Here is a 21515-nt window from a genome sequence, read left to right on the forward strand (position 1 = left end):
TGTGCGTGTTTGTCGCCACGTTCACAACATTTTGGTCTCAAATTTGAAATCGGCCTCACAGCAAACACTGAGCGCGCATGCTAATCAGCTGAAATCTGTCCTCGCGCGCGGAGAAAAACACAGACACGACCACGCAAGCAACTGCTGTGACAACACCATGCTCAGTGACACAAATCTAACCGTATGCGAGCGTGGCTGCGGCGGCGTGACTGGCACGCGCTAATCCCGGCGGGCTTCCGGCACGCCGTTGTTGTCAGGGAGCTGATTAGACCCCTGTCACCGGTGAACGGGAAACGCCCACTTTCGTTTCACGTCGAGGGCTCTCCCGGTGTTTGTGTGCTCACAGTCAGAGGGATGTAAATATGAACATCCTCGGGTAGACCCATGTGGCTACCGGTGGTTCAAATGTTTTGATCTTTTTGAAGCATTTTGCATAAGCCTTGGTACGGTGAAATATTTGTTCCAAATGAGCCAAACTCGACAACGACATTTTTTAACGTAAACTACACACAGAGAATTGGAATTACCACCGATATGGGAATATAGTCTCTTCTCTGTCTTGGCCCCTCGGTGGTGGAATGAACTTCCACTGGAGGTCAGAACAGCTCAGTCACTGAGTACTTTCAAACGGCAGCTCAAGACCTTCCTCTCTAGAGAATATTTAGATTAACGTATAACCTTCTTATTCTCTGACCTTTGTATAGAAACTACAACAGAGTGAATAAAAAGACTGTATTCATAGTTGGGGGTCCTAGTGAACCAGAATTGATCACTTCATTGATTGTGACATTGAAGCATGTAAGTCGCTCTGGATAAGGGCGTCTGCCAAATGCCTTAAATGTAAATGTAATGTAAATGGAGAATACCTATATACTGTTTCGTACCCACAATTGTGTCCACTGAGCTTTAAGCTGCTATATCTGCCTGCCTGTGAATTTTTACACTTCTTTTGTCCTTTGTTGTGTTATGCAGCTGTGAAAAATTTACTTTTACAAAAATTGGTCAGATTCACTAGCCTTTCTATCACTATTGTGCAGCTGAACCTTAGCAATTTACAAGCTTTTTTGTTGGTACATTGGGGATAATTGGGATCATTTCCATGGTGGTGCAGGTTCATGGGAACCAATATGTACTTTCCCAAATCATGGTTTCACAGGACCTGTCCGTTTACATTTACATTTACAGCCTTTAGCAGACACCCTTATCCAGAGCGACTTACTATCAGTAGTTACAGGGACAGCAAATTTAGGGTTAAGTGTCTTGCTCAGGGACACAATGGTAGTAAGCGGGATTTGAACCTGGGTATTCTGGTTCATAGGCGAGTGTGTTACCCACTAGGCTACTACCACCCTGTCCTGTCCTTTTTGATGTACAATCAACTGAAAGGAACAGTTTAGTACGCGGAGGTTTAATATTGTACCCTGTGTGTACTCAGTTTTGCAAGCTGATAATTAATTACTCTGGACACCGCCGCTGATATTCTTTTAGCTCCTCGGTCAGATTAACCGTGGTGCAATGGGCCCCTCCCATTCTGTAACCTCTTAAAGGTCTTCGGGCTTGTGCAATACCAACAATTAGATACTGAATGTCCAAGATGTGGCGTCCATGGCGCTTTTCTGGCGAAGGTAAGAGGATCAACTCCTCGCTTTCATGCTTGGAGGTCAGACTTGAGTACAACACAGTGAGAGCTCAGCACAACTACCGACTCTTACGAATGAAAATAAAAATTGCAAGCTCGTTTGCGGGACAATTGCGTGTTTTCATCCTGTGAAACTGAAGCCGGAGTGCACGGAGGAGAAGGCCGCCCGGCGTTCTGGGTTCGGTTTGTCGTGGTGAGATGCATGTGAATGCGTTTGTCCAGGGACTGGATTATTGATCTGCGGAGGCAAACATGTTTTTTCCCTCTCCGGATCACTCTCATTTCTATTCCTTACCTTATCTGAGGTTGGGCCGACAAGGAAAGGGATGGAAACAAAATGGAAATGTCCGGTAATACAGGTGCAGCATTGTCGACATTTATACCGCGAAAGTGTCATTCGGATCATTGGAAGCCGTTTGCAGATCGGGGATTTCATAATTAGTGATGAAATGTGGGCTGAATACAGAGCGGTAGAATAATAGTGCAACTCAGGGTTAAGTGTCTTGCTCAGGGACACAATGGTAGTAAGCGGGGTTTGAACCTGGATCTTCTGGTTCATAGGCGAGTGTGTTACCCACTAGGCTACTACCACCCTTATGGTGGTAGCCACATGGGCGGCGATTTCCATTGCGGCTGCAAGGAGACGAGGGCGAACAGATGTCAGAAAGCCGGTACCTCGCGGGAGGGATGGGATCGTGAACCGTATCCTTCCTGGCCGGGAATTTTTTGGTCATTTTTCGGGAAAGCTGGAAATCGCTTCGGTTACCGGTGTGGTGGGGCTCAACTTTCCCAGCTCTCCCCAAAAATTCCCGAAAAATTACTACCATTGTGTCCCTGAGCAAGACACATAACACTGAGTGTCTCCAGGGGGGGACTGTCCCTGTAACTACTGATTTTAAGTCGCTCTGGATAAGGGCGTCTGGTAAATGCTGTAAATGTAATAATGAAAATTAGGGAAATTTATAGGGCACTCCAGCCGTCATAACTGTCACGGTCGCTGGTGTGAGGCAGTGGCAGTAGGACAAGGCAAGGCATCGATGGACACAATCAAGGAACAAGGGTGAAAAGTGCTCAGGCACCCCACCTGTCCTCTTGATGCTTTTCGACTAAGGCACGGCCATCACCGCATGAAATCGGGCCTGGAGATCATCGTTCCTCCTTGGTCAGATTAAAAAGAGAGCGGTGTGCCATTACCTCACAGCGTATCTATTCTAACATATCCTCGTCTCTGAGGTGGTGACCTCGTACAAAAAGCGAAGAATGCGCATCCTGAGAGGTTAAATTCAGCCCCCCAAACCCACCCCAGTCGGCTCAAAAGCCTCGACGTTTGCTTTCCTCTGCGCTGAACCGCCATGCACCTTCAACAACGTTGGAAAAGCAAGCCGGGCCTCCCTGAAATTGGTGAATTCCGCGACATAAACGCTCAATGATGTGCCGAGTCCAATGCGATGGCCACGGTGTAATATTCTTACTGCCTAATAGTCCTGTAATCACGCACCCCGGCTCGATTTCACGTGTCCACAGAAATGCATTTGGCTCTAATGCAATTCCGTCGAAAATCACACTTTTTTTATCAGAAAATAAAATTAAACGCATCATTTCACGCAACCTCGGCCCCTTTCCTGTCGCGCAAGCGCGTACGTGTGCGGCAGTACCGGGAAGGAAGGGTTCATGGTGAAATGGCAGTGTTGGCCTAGCGGTTCAGGAAGCGGCCCCGTAATCAGAAGGTTGCCGGTTCGAATCCCGATCCGCCGAGGTGCCACTGAGCGAAGCACCGTCCACACACACTGCTCCCCGGGCGCCTGTCATGGCCGCCCACTGCTCACCAAGGGTGATGGGTTAGATACGGAGGACACATTTCACTGTGTCACCGTGTGCTGTGCTGCTGTGTATCACAATGACAATCACTTCACTTTATCACTTTAAATTACTACGGCACACGAGTTTGTGGAGACGGACGTTCTGAAAATTGCGATATTTGTACTAATATTTATTTTAGCTGCCATCAAGGAGCTCATGTGCCTTTTGGACTATGAAGTTGACTTTGAGGTCGTCACACATTTGATGCTCATTTTACGTATTTGTTAGCCAAGGTCCCGGTAAACCAAAATAAATGATGTGTGTGACACAGCTCTGCGAAACTCATCCGTGTGGTGCCAGCTCGCCAGACTGGCAGGCCATCAAGCCCCCCCACACGCACAGCTCATTGTAACATTCATACGTTCGGGGATTAGGGACGTGCGAGAGGGGGACCGGGGCGGGCGAGGGCCGGGAAAAGGTTACGCCCAGCCAGACGCCCACCCCAGCCTCCCCAGGCGTCATCCCCTCTCTGCCCGCTTCCTCTGCCACGCTGAGCGGCACACGGGGCTCGGGGGGAGCCATACCCCCCCGCCCTCCCTTCCTCCCTTCCTCTCCACACGCCTATTTAAATAGGCGGAGTGCCACCGGTGCTCAGGGTCCCGACACCGTCACAGTCCTCGAGAGCAGTAAGTTGAGAACTTCTTGCATCTTATTGGTAGATCTGGAGATTGGTTAATGGGTTATGTTTTTTTTTTTTTTTGTTCTTTCCCAGCATCTTATTGGTAGATCCTGAAATTGGTTAATTGGTTATGTTTTTTTTTTATTAGCAATTTATGATATAAATGACGAAACAGAAATGAAAACAGAGGTCGAATAGAGACGCACAGATTTACAGTCGTGCTTGTGTATATGTCGGGAGAGGAGGAGGAGGAGGAGGAATCGGCCCGCTTCAGCATTTCCCAAAGAACAGCAGCGCAATCAATTAAAGCTCCGTACAAATTTAATGCGTTTTTACTTCCAGCGCAGCAGAAGACAAAAAAGAGAGAGAGAGAGAAAAGAACCGAGGCGCCTTTTATCGATACGATAATTAATTCAGCTCTCCTCAGTCGCCTCCCCTCTCCTCATCCTCCTCCTCCTCCTCCTCCTCCACTTATTTCGCCGCGGCCCCCTGCGCAATAAAGAGCCACCCGGCCGGCGGCGCGCACACACGCACGATCCGCGCACCCGCGTCCCCGGCCCGGCGGGGGAGAGGAGAGGGGAGCCCCGCGCCGCTCGTTTCCGTTCGTCGGGGCCGCCGCGGGGGGCCGCAGCGGGGTGGGCGGGGCGGGGATGCTGGACGCTCCAGCGAAACTCTGATCCGCGCGGAGCGACGCTCGGACCTTCTCTGCGGCTCGAGGATGAAGAGGATGAACGTGAGCATCTGTCTTCCGTTTTCTTGCCCTTATAATAATAATAATAATAAAAAATAAAAAAAAAACACTCAGTTTGGGCGCGATCGCTTCGGTTGCCGGTGCGGCGGGGCTCAACTTTCCCAGCTTTCCCGAAAAATTCCCGGCCAGGGAGGATGCGGTTCGCGATCCCATCCCTCCATCCCTCCCTCCCTCCCTCCCGCAAAGGTACCGGCTTTCTGACTTCCGTCCGCCCTCCTCTCGTTGCAGCCGCGCTGGAAATCGCCGCCCATGTGGCCGTCCGGAGCGGGCAGCAGGCAGCCCTGCCCCCGGGAGTCGGCGCTGCGCCGGGCGGCCGTCAGCGGCAACGTGCTGGCGCTGCCGCCGCTCCACGTCCCCACGGGCAGGAGCGTCCGCGTCTTCATCTGCGCCAACCCTGACGGTAAGAGCCGCGGGCGGCGCGGGCGGCGCGCGCGTGCGCGCGTGCGTGCGTCCGTAACAACTTCCACGCGGACACCTGTTTGCATGCGCGCGCGTGTGGGACCCCGGTGGTCCTCCTGTCCGTGGACAACTTCGTTTGGCGCAAGAAGGAGACAATTCGGGTCGCCGCCTGGGGACTGTAAGGTGACGCGGATCTGTTGTGACAGCAGCGGCCAGCATCGGCCGGATCAGCTGTTCTCCGCTGCAGGGGTGCCTGTGTCTGGGCTTCAGATTTATCAGTTGTGGAAGGGGGGGGGGTCGTAACTAACCAAAAAAAAAGAAATCCGGCCGGACGGGTCGAAAATGTCAGTGGCACGTGTGGCCTAGGCCTTTAGAAGAAGCCATACACACACACACACACACACACACACACTGTGAAAGATCTGAACGCAGGCTCCGGGGGTATTTTAAAAATAGATCTTCTAATCTGGGAATAAACAAGCCACCACGTCCGGGAGGATGAGTGACGTTGCGGCGGCCAGAGATGCCGCGTACCGGCAGGTCCAAAGAAGAAGTTCTTCTGAAGCGGCTTCCAGGAACCTCAGGAGAACCACGTGATAATCGATCTCGGAGAGAAGGGCCTGGGACGTGCCGATAGATGCCGAGCGGTTAAGAGGACGGCGACGTTATCGCGCAATCAACCAGTCATAGGTGCGAACAACTGCTGCCGTAATTGTGTCTGAACGGCATTATCGACGAGGGAACCTGTAATTAGGGAGCGTCTGCTGCTCCGGTAGCCGAATGCATCCGTAATGAGGCCGTTTTTAAAGGGCCAGCGCGTGCACGCCGGTTCATAATTGCAACTCCCTAATTGCGTCGGCTCAGAACCCTTCGCTAGCTGTGAATTCCCTTGTTTGAGGTGTCCTCCGTGTGCAATTAAGGCCCTGGATTCATTTCAGTTCGCCTCTCTGGTCGAACCCGGGTCGAGATGAGGTCTCAGGGTCACTCGGGACTGCTTCCGGGTCAGCAGCGTGATATTAAGACGACCCCCCCCGTGTGCAGTGCCGACGTGTGAATTTGCTACGGAGCCGGAAAGGGATAAGGGCGCGAGACACCCCTCCTCGCCCTCTCTCTCTCTCTCTCTCTCTCTCTGTCTCTCTCTCGCCGCTTCCCGGTGAGTAAGAGACCGGCGCGCCTGCAGTGCTGCTGCATTGCTCCGGCTCAGTAAGCACTAGAGGGTGCAGTTGATGCAGCACAAACCTGCCGCCGGAGCTGCCAAACGCGCACATGCACACAGATATTTTTTTTTTCCGTATTTCTGCACTTACCCAGAATCCCCTTCACCAGTCGCAGGTTCAGTCTTGATGCGGGGTTTGGTGCGGTTTGGTTGATAGATGGGGACGCTGAACCATAAACTAGTACCAGCACCGTTTTACATTTACGGCATTTCTCAGTCGCCCTTATCCAGAGCGAATTACAATCAGTAGTGACAGGGACAGTCCCCCCCTGGAGACACTCAGGGTTAAGTGTCTTGCTCGGGGACACAATGGTAGTAAGCGGGTTTTGAACCTACCAGGCTACCGGCACCTTCACATATATACAAATGGTCTTGTTTCATCTCTTTCACCTGGACGTGGGTCTACAGAAGGTGTCTCCGCGGATGATTGTGGAGGATTGTGGAGGGTGGTAGTAGCCTAGTGGGTAACACACTCGCCTATGAACCAGAAGACCCGGGTTCAAATCCCACTTACTACCATTGTGTCCCTGAGTTGCTCCAAGGAGACTGTCCCTGTAAATACTGATTGTAAGTCGCTCTGGATAAGGGCGTCTGATAAATTCCGTAAATGTAAATGTAAATGTACACTGAATGTCTTCAAGTTTTTTTTTGGGTTGTGAACATGTTAAGATCTAAGCTGCACAGGCCAGGTGCCCTCCGGGACCAGGGTTGGCATGTCGTCTTTAACCAAATCTTATTCGAAATGTCCATGACTGGACTGTCCCTCTTTCGCCCCCATAGGAATGAAGAACGAGGGAAAAATCCGCATGGAGGCCACGGGAAGCTTTGATTAACCCGGTGAAAAAGTATCAGAATGAAATTAATCAAACGAGATGCTATCGGCTGTGTGCCGACTCGAAGTGTCACGCGTGGTGCTAATAAATCACCCTGATGGGAAAGGAGGAGTCGTTTTCATTTCTGCCTCAAAGGCCAGCAGCCCTCAACTTGGCCCAGAAGATTCCGCTCCCGCTCTTCCTCCGGAAAAAAAAAGAAGAGGGGAACAGAGGCTCTAATCTCACGCTGTCAGTTGCTTTGCGTCCAACAGATGCCGAAGCAACAGCAATTAATCTTGCGGCATATCTATTGGCACTAAGTAGGCTTGCAGCGTGCGTGTGCACGGCCGTTTTTAATTTAACTGCACGAGCGAGTGTGTAGGCGAGGAGTCGGAAGACGTGTCAGCTCTCTGCCGGTTCCTGACAAGTGTTCGTGCGGAGAAAAGCGGGAATTATAAAGCCAATGGGGTTCAGCTCCCATATAATGTTGCTTTGGTGCCATTCGGGTGCTTTGAACGGAGAAACACTAAATTACTGATCTATCACCCTGTTGCCAGACAGAGAGGGACTGATTAGGATCAATCCCTACATCATATTACGGGATTTGGATCCGTACGAATATATTCGACTAGTCGAGATGAGCGGTCTGGTCTGGGACAGAGTGACTATTCATGAAAAAAAAAAAAAAAAGTGAAGTGATTGTCACATGTGATACACAGCAGCACAGCACACGGTGCACACAGTGAAATGTGTCCTCTGCATTTAACCCATCACCCTGAGTGAACAGTGGGCAGCCATGACAGGCGCCCGGGGAGCAGTGTGTGGGGACGGTGCTTTGCTCAGTGGCACCTCAGTGGCACCTCGGCGGATCCGAACCGGTCACCTTCTTTCAACATTAATACGCATTATGATTTCAAATAAGCCAGATGAGAGTTCAGGCCTCATCTAAACCAGGAGCTTTCTGCCAGGTTCAAAGCGTCCACAGGCGCGTTCAGCACTGGCGTTTGGTTCGGATAGCATGCAACACTTTCTGGGCATAAATTTCTGCCAAAATCCTGACAAACCTTAACCAGCAACAAACGTTAAACCGCGTCAACGTTAAACAGAGAAACGGCAACAGAACGCAGCTACAACATGCAGCAAAGGGCCGTATGCCGTACAGAGGGCGTTCATTTCGAGAGTCCGTGTGGACAAGGCCGAACTTCCCGGAGCGGCGCAGTACTCAGCTCAGGACAATCGCCAAGCAACGTCGTCATGGTACAAACGATTATTGTTCACCGCTGCAATCTCATCGATTATGAGATTAATTTCAACACCCCTACTTGGCAGACAATTTGTGTGTTAAGTGGGAATAAACCGATTGGCTTTCCTGTTCTTTGTTTCGCTAAATATATCGTTTCATCAAGTAAAATGCTTCCAGGACAGAAGAATAATCAGCCTTCGAAACGGAACGTCTTCTTTTGCCCAGCAGGCTCTTCCATCTCTTTCTTTCTGATGTCATTGTGGACTTTCTCTCATTTCCTTTGTGATCTCTGGGGAATATCCTCTTTCCGCCCTACCCGCTCTTGAAAGCCTCGCTCGTCTATCATGTCAAATGTCCTAACCGTGAAATCCATAAAGCCCTCGGACCCCGGCATTCCAGGATTCATTCTGCTGGTAGGGGAAGCAAGACGGAGCGGCAGGCCGAGGGTCTGGAGCGAACAAGATTGTTGGAGATGGGGCCTGGCCACCGGTGGCTGTTATTTATTAGATTGCCTCCCAGCACGTGGCGTTTGGGCGGAGCAGGGGCCACTTTTGATCCTGGCGACTGAGGTTTATGGAGCGCACGAGAGCATCCATTTTCACTTCCCTTGATTCCAGCCCCCCACCCCCACCCCCACACGAGATCTTTCCCAAGAGCCGGACTGGGCTTCCTGCACCTATTTAGCCAATTCCCTACACGCTCTTTGCGGTTGGAGGAGAGTGTGTGACCTTATAGGCCAAAACTCAAAGCACAAGGGTTGCCGCGCAGTAAGAAGTGGTGGCCTAGCATTTAAGGAAGCGGCCCCGTAATCAGAAGGTTGCCGGTTCGAATCCCGATCCGCTAAGATTCCACTGAGCAGGGCAACGTCCCCACACACTGCTCCACGGGCACCTGACATGGCTGCCCACTGCTCACCAAGGGTGATGGTTAAAAGCAGAGGACGCACTTCGATGTGTGTGCTGTGCTGCAGTGTTTCACAATCACTTCACTTTCAAGACACCAGAAGATGGTCTCTTTGGTGTTTTGGGAGGGGTGTGCGCCATGCCATTTCGGAGCGATATGGCTTTGAGTGACAGGACTTGGTGTGGTTCCTGCATCACGCTAGTTGCATCAAACACAGCTGCGTCCGTGAAGTGAAATACTCTGTAATGAAAGTGTTCTTCAAGTACAAGTTGATGTGTGAGGATTTTGAAATCTTTTTTGCATTGAACATCCAAGCCATACTTTTGCCACCGCCTCGGCACAATAGGGAGTCATAATCTGCAATGTGCTGAACATGGACATTGCAGTGAGGGAAGCCAAACTGGCCCCATATCAAGTGTTTCACCCACAAGCTAAACTTAGACACTCATGCAGGTGTTCCCAGCGTCATGCGTCGATCAAGCTGTGACCCCACGTCTATCACAAGCAAGACTGTTTATTGTTGTCGTTGTTATTTATATTTTATATTTCAAATTCATTTTGTGTTAACCCAAGTAGTAGAAATAACACAAATTATATATTGCAAAGTTTAAATAAACCAAAATTAACCAAGTAAAATATTCCGAGAACAGCTCATTCTGTTGAAAAAAAAATGGTGAAGCATATTGAACCAGCACCTTAAGTCATAAGTTTCATTCTGTCTTTTTAAGGTAATATTGTCCTCTGCTATCATTTTCAAACTTGTTTAATGGTCCCTGTTATCTAAGTATCTGTTTTTGCCAGTTAGGCAGAAATGCCTAACTGGCCCCTGTGTGGGTCAATTCTGGACTGATAGCCTAGAAGCATCTCTAGAATATATTACAATACAAAACATTATGCAAAGATTTTAAATGAAATAGTAACATATTATTTCGTATTATTTGTGAAGAAGAGCAGGGCACAGTGGTATGACGGGTAGATTTATGAGCTCACACTTCCAAGGTCAAGGGCCCTGCTGCCCGACGGGATGCACACTAGGTGGACTGGTGTGCACACAGCATCTGATTTGCTTGTATTTCTCCGCAAGCCCTTAGTAAAAAATATGTTTTCGTATTCCGTAAACACTTTAAATTCACATTTTATATCGAGCAAGGAGAATCTGAATCACAGCACGGTCAGATGTGAGGTGGTGCTGGGGGCCGTGCCGATGTGTTCACCACTCCGACTGACTCCATGCTGAGCGAGCCGGGCCTCAGACAGATGAACGGAGTGACACACGCATCAATCCCACGTTCGCCTGTCCCACACTGCCACTGCCTGCTGTCTCAGTCCCGGCGAGAGAGATGAGAAAAGGAGCGGGTCGCATCAAGGGCTTAGCAAGATGAGAAAAGATGTGGGCGAGGCGATGCCAGAGGTACAAACGTCAGAAAAGCCTCCGTAATAAAAACATTTTTAGAGAGAAAAATCATGGATGAGGAGAGATGTGGAGAAGGTTAAATGGACAGAAATTGTCTTGGTGCTTCAGATGGACTCTTTATGACATGGATAGAAAGGAACAGGAGTGAGGGATAGACAAAACACCCTAGAGGAAAAAAGGGAAAAGGGCATGATAGAAAGAAAGATTAAGAGAGATGGCAGCCTGTCCGCCTCTGCAGCATCTGACTCTCATCACCATGACCTGCAAACGTCAATAGGCCATCAGGCCAGTCCCGCTCCGCTCAGACAAAGGCACTTACTGTCAAGAGCAGGAGTGGCTTTATAGATCCCTTTAGACTCTGGCAGCATCTGCCACTAACATTTCCTTATTAAAAACAATCCATTCTCTTCTGGATTTTTGTATGACCCAATCAAGGCAAGTCGATTGGCTTATTCTCACAGTAAATTCATTAACGGAGTGCAGGTCGAGGTCAAAGATGTGGAGCTCCAGTTTCCTCCCACTGTCATGAGATGTGTAAGCTTGGTGTACTGGTGATGACGCATTTACACCTGTGAGGGTTCTAGGGGGTTTTAACCATTTAGACACCGTACGTTCACAACAGAAGTAGTAAAAGCATCAAAGTGGCCAAGGTGTGGATGCCATAATAAGGATTTTAATGAGTTATGACACTTTTCTTTTGCAACTAATTGGCATTTAGAAGTGACCAAACCAACACAGTTTCTGAATGTTGAATCGCATGCCATTTTTTTGTGCAAACAAAAAATAGGTCCCAGTATTACTATCTACCTTAATCTGGATGAATGGGTTTGTGAACTGGAAGGATGTGATTGGTCAGAATTGCATGGCATTGTGAGTGATGGTTTATGTACGGCGGTGTGACACGGGATGGTAAAGGTCATTCATTTGAGTGAGTGTTGCGTTTATATGTCCAGCCCAGCATTTTTGGCCTCTGCCACCCTGAGGTTCTGACAGATTTATTGGTCCCTTACTTGACATTTCAATACAGCTGTACAGAATGGACAGTGACAGATGTACAGACAGAATAATTTGAGAACAAATAATCAGTGCTCATGAAAGCAGGGCATTGAAAAATTATCAAATTATCAATATTTAATTATTCTAGTTAAGGCTATTATCGTTCGTGTTGCACAGTGGCGCACCAGTTAGCAACGTGGCATCACGCCTCCAAGCTTATGAGTTCGAATATCGGCTCAGGCCTTGTGTGTTCAGTGTTCTCCGGGTTGTACAGTTTCCACCCTCCATCCAAAGGCATGTATACTAGGTGAACTGGTGACTCTGAATTGTCCGTAGGTGTGATTGTGTGAGTAAATTATGTATGTGCGCCCTCTGGTGGGCTGGCTCCCCACCCTGTGCCAAGTGTCCAGGAATGGGCTCCAGCCATGACCCTGACCAACAGGATTAAGTGTTAAGGCGGGTGAGTGAGTGAGTGAGTGAGTGAGAGTTAATTGTGTTTCCTTAACAATGTACCACTTCCTTTCCTGTTCTTTTTGCAGACACAGAGGCTGAGAGGAACGCTCTAAAGGAGCACGTCTATCCCAAACTCAGAGACTTTTGCAGGGAAAACTATGGCATTGAGTTTCAGGTGCGGTTACCTTTCCATTATTTCCACTTCTGTCAGTTTCTTGATTGTCTTATTATGTTTTTCCACTGGCTCAACTTCATATATCTAATTCCGAAGCCCAGCCCTAGTATTTCGCCATTGTTGGCCAAGAAAGTCTGACTTCATGATTCACACTGTATCTGTGGTTCCTAAATACTGTTGTATTAAATTGAGGGTATAGTCAAACTGAAGTGATTGTCAATGTGAAACACTACAGCACAGCACACGGTGCACATAACAAAATGTGTCTTCTGCATTTAACCCATCACCCTAAGTGAGCCATGGGCAGCCATAAATGGTCCATTGTGTGGACAGGTAGGAACTCAGTGGCACCTTGAAGATTTGAGATCTGAACCAGCAAACTTTTGATTACGCATCTGTTTCCTTACTAGGCCTCCATTGCTCCACTGTATAAGTCTATGTAGCCCGCATGCCAAATTCACACGCACCACAAAAGCAACCGCACCACTGTCCACTAGTGTCCTGGCATGGGCAAATGAACAGAGAAAAGCTTTTCAAAAAAGCAAATTTAGTCTGAAAAAGGTTTCTCCTTGGAGCTGTGTTTTTAAATATTCCAACTTAGCCTAGATTCACTCCCCCCCCACCTTTGTCTGAGCAGCAGAAGGGTTTGGTTGATAAGGAGCCTGGAGGATTGGCCAGTGCTGCTACGGAGATGACACAAGGGTGGAAGCATGTTTCTCTACACACACACAAGCACACACACACACACACACACACTTAGCACCCTGTCTCAGATCCGGGATCATTTACAATGCAAATTGTTTGTTGTGAGAGGTGATCCTTATCGGCCGAGTGTTTGTTAAACAATCCCTGGGAGTACTTGCCGCTTGGAGTGTCAGTAGCCATCGGCAGAGGAAGGTTTGTCAGATATGGCACACTCTCCGTTATAAAATGCATTTCTGCTGTAATCAAATAGAGTTCAGGTTATCTGGAGTACGAATCTGGTACTAGTGTTTAATCAATACACTGCCTTATTCTGGGGAGGAGACTGATATTACTCAGTCTTAGATATTTAAATATAACTATTACATCAATACATTTGTACACTGCTTCAAACTGTGTTTTGCTGAACTCCCTGTGTTCTTTTGCATGATGCTTCTGGATGTGCTTTATTAAGTGGTTAATGTTATACTTTGCAGTACAGCTGGACCCCCGAAACATTAACGAAACAAAAACGCCCATGCTGAGGACATTTTATTGCTACCTATCTACATGCTATGTTAGCGCAAGCGCAAGAACGTCCATGCTGAGGACATTTTATTGTTACCTACCTACATGCTATGTTAGCGCAAGCATGAAAACGTCCATGCTGAGGACATTTCATTGTTACCTACCTACATGCTATGTTAGCGTAAGCGCAGGAACGTCCATGCTGAGGACATTTCACTGTTACCTGCCTACATGCTGTGTTAGCGCAAGCGCAAAAACCTCAATGCTGAGGTCATTTTATTGTTATCTACGAACATGCTATGTTAGCAAAAGCGCAAAAACCTCCATGCTAAGGTCATTTTATTGTTACCTACCTACATGCTATATTAGCGCAAGCGTGAAAACCTCCATGCTGAGGTTTGAACTAGTGTTTGAATAATATGATTTACAGGCTTGTAGTATTTTTACGTACATTTTCCTAACGGGAAAAAGCCTGCAGTCCTGCAGCACAGCACTGACTGCTTATTATTAGTGATGACTATTGGCTAATTTATTTTTTTATGGATGTGAATTTGAGAACTGACAGATGTCAAAGCGCCCCGGACATACATTGAAAGCATATCCATTGCATGCTGATAACATCCTACAGCCGAAGGGCATAGCACAGATTGTACACAAAATATTTAATTCAGATTGATATGGTGAAGGTTTGAAAATAAATGTGGTGGCCGGACATTGTGAGGAAGCAGGACGCATTTATTCCATGAAGCACGAGACAGTGTGAACATCACCAACAATGACCTGACGGAGAACAGACACAAACAGGCACACACAGTTTACAACAATCGAGACTCAGAGTACCCCTTTATGGTTATTGCAATACATCATGAAAGATCATCATGAAATTGCATGCCTCTCTCTCATAATTTTATATTTTATTAGATTATATTACACATTTTCTGAGTTTTGGAGATGAGAGAAGCTATGTTACTGTCAGAGATTTTGATAATGCCAACACCCTTTATTACGGCACCTAAATTTAACCAAGTTTAAGTGACATAAAATGATGATGCTGAATTATCTCTACAATTTAAGGAATTTGTAGAATAAGTCTTATGTAGTCTTATGGGATTTTGTTTCAAACGTGCCACAGAGGGAGTTTGATTAATCTCTCAACAACTAAGAGCTGACAGCAGCAAGTGCACAGACACAGAAGAAAAACTGTCTTAATTTACATGTGATTTTAAACAAGTGCGTCAGAAACGGCAAATCAGGGGTTTCAAACTGCATTCCATCAGAAGACTCATCAGGACCAGGCCACAACAGGAAAAAAAAGCATTCGGTGCAGCTGACAGCCCGTCTGAACACTGACAGATTTCCCAGAATCCGTTCGGTCGGCGGGAAGAAATCCATTACGGCAGAGATGAAAGTAATTTCCACCGACGTGCTGCACATCATGGCCACAAGTCGCTCAAAGTCAGGGAGAGAATCAAAGGACGATGACTGCAGATCTTTAGGGTGAGCGGTTGGCAACGTGAGCATCTTTGTGTCTGGCGATGCATGTTTATCCCTTATTCAAACCATGTTACCATATCTGGTCCCTGCAGCGGTATGCCATTCTATGCCGTGTGGCATGTTTTGCTGGACAGCATTCCAAAAGCTGGAAAAATGTTGGAAAATCCCAAGAATAAATGTGAGACTTTCAAATCAAGGCAATTAATTAAAGTAAGAGTTTGGTTGATCCGGTGTGTTCCAACTATTGGAATCATCGCCCAGTTTTTCTTAGTGTGGACAGGACTAAAAATATCAGAGTTCATTAAATGCCAGAGGAGCTTGATCGGCCAGTGAATACGATAGACTGAAAGGCCATTCTCCTCGGCCAATGGTAGCCTATTCTGCTTCCTCTTCCGTTTCTCTGATAGGATGGAGATCTGGGTGGTACTCAGTATGTGTGTGTGTGTGTGTGTGTGTAGAAGAGCTCCCCCCCGGCTGCATCCCAATTCCTGGCCAGCAGTAAAGGAATAAGGATGAGTACAGAAAGAGAGGGAGATACTGAAAGGCGATTGGCCGGATCTAGAGGTTTAAACCAACTGGGTTACAGGCTTATACTCCAAACCTGCTCAAGCCCATCCTCCACGCTTGTGGAGAGGTGACCCAGCAGTTGCAGATATTAAAGTGACCGACTCAGAAAAATTCCAGAATGCATCGATACAGTCCAAATCAAGAACAGTGCGATGTAGCTAGAAGTCTTAATTCTGAGCTTGTTCTAGGGCCTTTTTCTTCAAACTCTGAAATTCAAATTCAAATCCAGGACTTGCTTTCATTTCTCCCTGATTCTGGTTCACCAAAGATGCTTCAAACCTGGCTCAAGGGTAGAGGAGGGTTGGAAAATCAAGTACTCGAACCTTGAGGGCCGCAAGTTAAAGAACACTGCTCTAAGGGTGCTAACCCTATAATTTGTGAAGGTCATTAATCACAGGCACCCCAATAATCGCTAAAGTGGCCTCAATAGTAGCTTCCAGCAAACATGATCCTCTACCCTGTAAGGCCCCTACCCAGTGGGAAAAAGTGCTGTTTTGAAGTGCCATATATGCCACCCCATGTGCTGACATGTCGCCCATAATGAGATGCAGTTCCACTCAGGCTATTTGTATGGGCAAAAGAACAAATTAAGTGGCCAAATGTGAGCCCTTAAAGTGTAGTAGCATCCCTCCAAGCATCACGCGTGTTGCAAATGGCCTAGATGCAAAAAACGCTCTAATGTGGCGCGTTAAACTTGCTGCAGCAAGTTGCAAAAATAGTTAACGAATGTTATCATGGCCAGCATATATATGAATGTCTGCCATTTCATCTGTTAGCAATTACCCAATAGCCATATTAGCCATCTGTTGTCAGTGAGAGGGTGGCTACTAATAAAACCTGTCCATATGCAACATTAACCATGTTAATTTAATGGTATTGCACAATTATTTGTGTCTGAAGAGTTTTCTGTTTTTCTGAAAGGCCCAGAAGCAGTATCAAGATTGAAATTCTGGTATTGTGACAACCTTAGTCCTGTCCCATTCCTGTATAGCTGTAAACATTGTCTATTGATATTGATATTACAATCTCCACTCCCCACATTAAATAGGGACACTGACTCCAGTTTACACTGAAAAACGTCACAAACTATTTTTAATGGCTGTCCCTCCATATGTGTCCTACCGAGTGTATTTTTAGCTTGACTGTATAAATCATGCATGTATTCAATTTTTTAATCTTATTCGCCTATAAAGCCCATCAAATGAACTGAACAAACAACGGCAGTGCGATGTTCTTCAGCAACAGCCCCATCTTTATGGTACAGTTTGAGCATAAAATCCCCATTTCAGATGTGGACAGCTGTTCCATCTGCCAGCGGATTCATAATTAGCTGCCATTACGACTTAATCGGATCCACAGCTCCGCGGTTCGCATTGCACCTAGTAGCGATGCTCAGCCGGGCTTGAGGCACGCGTGCTGTTTCGATGACGGCCTGGCGTAATGAGCGCATTGGGGGTAACGCTTGCGGCATCAAAAATTTCAGTGTTAATTTCACTGGGCTGCCATGACGACGCGTGAGGGAAAAATCGGACAGCAATTACGGTTTCCCCCGCTGTGGTCGTAGAGCGCCTTTTAACGGCTGTCCGTCAAACGTCTCGTCTGGAGAGCCATTTCGGAGACACAGATGAAAGGCTGCGCTCTGATGTAGGGCTGCACTTCTCTGCATGCATAAACAACCAAATGATTAAATAAATAAATAGCAGCTTCGCCACATTTCTAGAAGAATAAAAAAAAAACTCATCTCGTTAGGTTGAAGCCTATATATCAAAGCATAGAAAAGCTTTCAATTTGTTGCCAAACATGTTTTTAGTCCTACAGATCTTATGTCTAATAACCATAAGACTGCTTTAGACTTTTCTGGAATTAGCTTTGGAGCCCTAGAGAGCAGGCCACATCGGGATTGGCTGGCTGGATCTGGCCATGGCTTTCCTGCACTAAAACCTTAATGAACATGACAGATTCATTGGCAACGCTTTACTCACTTTGAAGTTTGTCTTTGTGGTTGGTGTGATGCATTGAACAGGAAGAACTTGCAGAAACGATATCATACTGTATACTAAGCACAGAAAGTTATTTTTTAAACTGTAACACACTCTTCAAATCCACATTTTCCAGTTAATGTATCAGCGTTTCAATGGTAAAGCATGTCATTTACAGCTCTCATCCACTTCTCATTCTTCTTCCTCATTCTGGATGAGTTAAAAGTGCACCCTTCAACACGTCACACTTCATTAAACATCAGTTGTGTTCATTTTATTAATGTAAATACTGAGGACATCCTTGACATTCCACAGGTAAACAAGTAAGGAAAAGGCTCTGTACGAATAAGTGAACCAATTGCAGCTGTGAACATGATTTAAATTAAATGATTTAAATTAATTTTTTACAAAATGCCTTCATATCTAAAACCTTCATTACATCATTAACACATTTGAATTTCTTTACATACTTTTACAGAAACGCTGTTGTTTAGTTCAAATGCTATAGATTTTACCATTGTTTTCAACTGAAATAGGCTCATATCAGGCAACAGAGGAGAGGAGAAAATGATGAAAAGAGCTGAGAAGGACGAAAGAAACGAGTCGGAGCGGCTTGTTGGTTATTGATTCCAGCGCTTTTGCAGATTGAAGATGGCCACCTCTGCATACATATCGCCAAAGCCATTGATTAACGGTTTACAGAGAAGGTTTAATGTTATAGCTCCAGCCTTGCGGGTGAGAATCGAAAAAAAAAAAAAACGTTGTATGAGATTGAGGTCAGGTTCCTTCTCCTTCGTTCACAGCAACCCTCCTCCCTTCCTCTTCTCTTCATCTCCTCCACCCCGCCTCCTTCTATCCGTCCTCCCCTCGGAGGCTCCTTATCGCACCGGCGTCCTTCTGCCAGCGGTGACATGTGCTTCCCCCAGCTCTCTCTTCATCGCTGGCTTCCTGGCAGGGTTGACTGCTGTTTTTGCCCCCAGAGCTGATACCACAGGTTACTGTGATATTAAATATTACTGATTCAGATTCTTAATGTCTCATTCCCCTTCCATGGATCAGTGCAGGGCAGTTAAAGTTAATGTTCATTAACCCAGGACGTCTTTCACAATACACAAGCGTCACGTCTGTGAGCTGAATGAGGCGGGACACTCTGGTAACAGTGAGTTATTAAACCAAAGTCAAAACGGCATGAGGGCCAAAAACAGGGAGAAAAAAGGGGAGAACAAACACAAAACTGCAGGCGTGTGGCCATTGCCAGAACTGAAAACGACACGTTGCACGGTCCACATAAAACGTCACAGCCGCCGATGGGCTGCTCAACAGCGCCCTTCAGATTGTGACAACAACCGTGACAACAAGTAAACAAGCAATATGCTTAAAACAGTGTGGTGCTTTGTGTCAGTTAGAAATTAAATTTGACAATGAAAACATTTTTGACAAAAATCTCACAAATGACAAACACAGGGAATTTACTCTGTGACAAAAACAAGACTGGTCATTAAAAAAATGACCAGACAAACACTGTACACAGTGAGACAATAACATATTCGGGGAATTGGGAACACGCACAATGAACCGGAGCACACCGACAAGCTATGACATCCACTTGTTTAGAGAAGGGTGGTAGTGGCATGAGTGGTTGTAGAGTAGGGTGGTGTATGTTGAATGTATGTTATGAATCAGAAGACCCAGGTTCAAACCCCACTTGCTACATCTGTGTCGCTGAGCAAGACACTTAACCCTGAGTGTCTCCAGGGGGGGACTGTCCCTGTCACTACCGATTATAAGTCACTCTGGATAAGGGCGTCTGATAATTGCCATATATGGTCATTTTCTCTCCATATTGTTCTATTAATCAAAGCTTTGACAAGGTCTACATCTGCCAGAATGTAGTCCTGTAGACCTTGAATAGCATCAGTCTGTACTTTATTGCAAAAGAAAGACATTTCTTATATTTGGTTGTTTTTTATTTCTTTTTAATTCATTTATATTTAATAATTAATCAGCTTTTGCACATCGGTTTTGCATATTTGAGTTTAGAGGTCTTAAGGTTAAGACACAATGATGAAACAGGATTTCTTTTAATCAGTCCATTGGTAATTAAAAAATCGTTTTTTATATATACTTTACGTGTACCACACAAAAAACATTTATCCTTTTTTATTTGTGACTGTCACATGGTTTGTGTAATGGGGACTGTTCACTGAATCACTTTGAATTAAAATGTTTAAATATTATCCTCCTTAAAGAATTTAGTCAGATGTTTAGATTATTTCTGTTTTCCGCTTCAGGCTTCTGTTCCCTAATCCTGCAGTTTAACGTGAAAAAGTTTTGAAAGGGAACGATTATTCTCTCTGCTTGGCCTGCTTTAAATCCCCCAGACCCCAGTCTCATATGGAATATCGTCTGATGTAGATTAATTCAAATTAACTCACAGAATTATGTTTTGCTCTCAAGTGCAGCTTTTAGTATCTTGTGAAACACGAACGACTGCTCTCGCGGTGAGTTAGAGTGGGTAACGCAGACAAGACCCATTAACGGATTTGGCTGCTTGGCCCTGTTGTTTGGTTGCTGACGCAGGAAGGAGAGGTAAACTCAGCATTTTGTGTCCAGTTTAATCCCCCAGAGCACTGGGCCGGTTGAGAGACTCTCCAACTTGGACTAATCCCTGGACTAATGTGTAATCCTTACCTGAGGCTGATGTCACTGCTCTGAACTCATTTGTCTGTCTGTAACTTTATTCCCCTTTTCCAGTGTGTGGTGCAGTATGGTACCAAAGGTCTACAACATTGGTTCTCAGTCCAAAGGCTTTATGCTCAAACTGGGCTATAGAAACTCCAAAATCTTACAATGCAATCCATTATAACATTTATTGTGTGGTTTTAAAATAAGGATGATGAAGACTTCAGGAAAAATCTAAATAGGCTTTCAATGCATAGTGGAATTGGCTAATAAAATAAAATAAAAAAATTAAACTACAGGTCATGAAAACTTTAATACAAAAATGCAGTCTTTATAACAAATCCATTAATAAATAAATAGTCTCAATTCTCTGTCCACGTATTTGATGAGGATTTGACAGGAAGAGAGCAAATTGAAAGAATGATGGGCATAATGTCTATGAAGTTTTAATTTTCCATCACTCCATTGTATCCATTGTCACTGTAACAAAACTACAGTATTGCCGATCCAGGTCCACAATGACATAAATATAAGTACTTTTTGCAATTAGATAATTACAAACACAGAGAGCGAAGTGAAAACACTGCCATCGTATAGTTATAACATACTTCGACAGTATTGTTTTGAAAATGGCAATTAGAATTTTCATATTATGTTTGAACAACAACTTTACTCCCCTCTCAAAACTCTTCATATAATTCAAAGTGGTGTTGTTTCAAACACTTTTCATCGTGGATTTAAAATCACATTGTACCATCTAGAGGCTTCAGAGTTTTCTTATGAATGTTATCAAACCAATGACGTGTAACATATGGCAATAAAGACATTTAAAATTACATTTACATTTACAGCATTTATCAGACGCCCTTATCCAGAGTGCCTTACAATCAGTAGTTACAGGGACAGTCCCCCCCCCTGGAGACTTAGGGTTAAGTGTCTTGCTCAGGGACACAATGGTAGTAAGTGGGATTTGAACCTGGGTCTTCTGGTTCATAGGCGAGTGTGTTACCCACTAGGCTACTACCACCCTTTACATATTAACATTTCCATCCATGGTACAGATGTTGGTAAACCAGGTAAATAAAAAAAAAGGGGTTGGCGTTT

The 21515-nt window shown here is 45.9% G+C and overlaps 1 protein-coding gene across 3 annotated transcripts in view; it reads left to right on the forward strand.

The window, feature by feature from the left end:
* The first annotated feature begins 4077 nt into the window (after positions 1 to 4077).
* The window catches only part of nwd2 (NACHT and WD repeat domain containing 2), a 39386-nt gene continuing 21948 nt past the window's right edge, over positions 4078 to 21515 (forward strand). Inside the window, exons 1-3 of one of the 3 annotated variants that reach the window (XM_028999605.1) lie at positions 4078 to 4125; positions 5098 to 5269; positions 12392 to 12480. In XM_028999605.1, the coding sequence (XP_028855438.1) occupies positions 5119 to 5269; positions 12392 to 12480 (240 nt within the window). In that variant the 5' untranslated portion in view covers positions 4078 to 4125; positions 5098 to 5118. Of the gene's footprint in view, positions 4126 to 4776; positions 4852 to 5097; positions 5270 to 12391; positions 12481 to 21515 lie in introns of those variants that run through there. The other 2 variants (XM_028999604.1, XM_028999606.1) reach the window with 2 other exon arrangements.

This window comes from Denticeps clupeoides, chromosome 1 (assembly GCF_900700375.1).
Source record: "Denticeps clupeoides chromosome 1, fDenClu1.1, whole genome shotgun sequence".
NCBI lineage: Eukaryota > Metazoa > Chordata > Actinopteri > Clupeiformes > Denticipitidae > Denticeps > Denticeps clupeoides.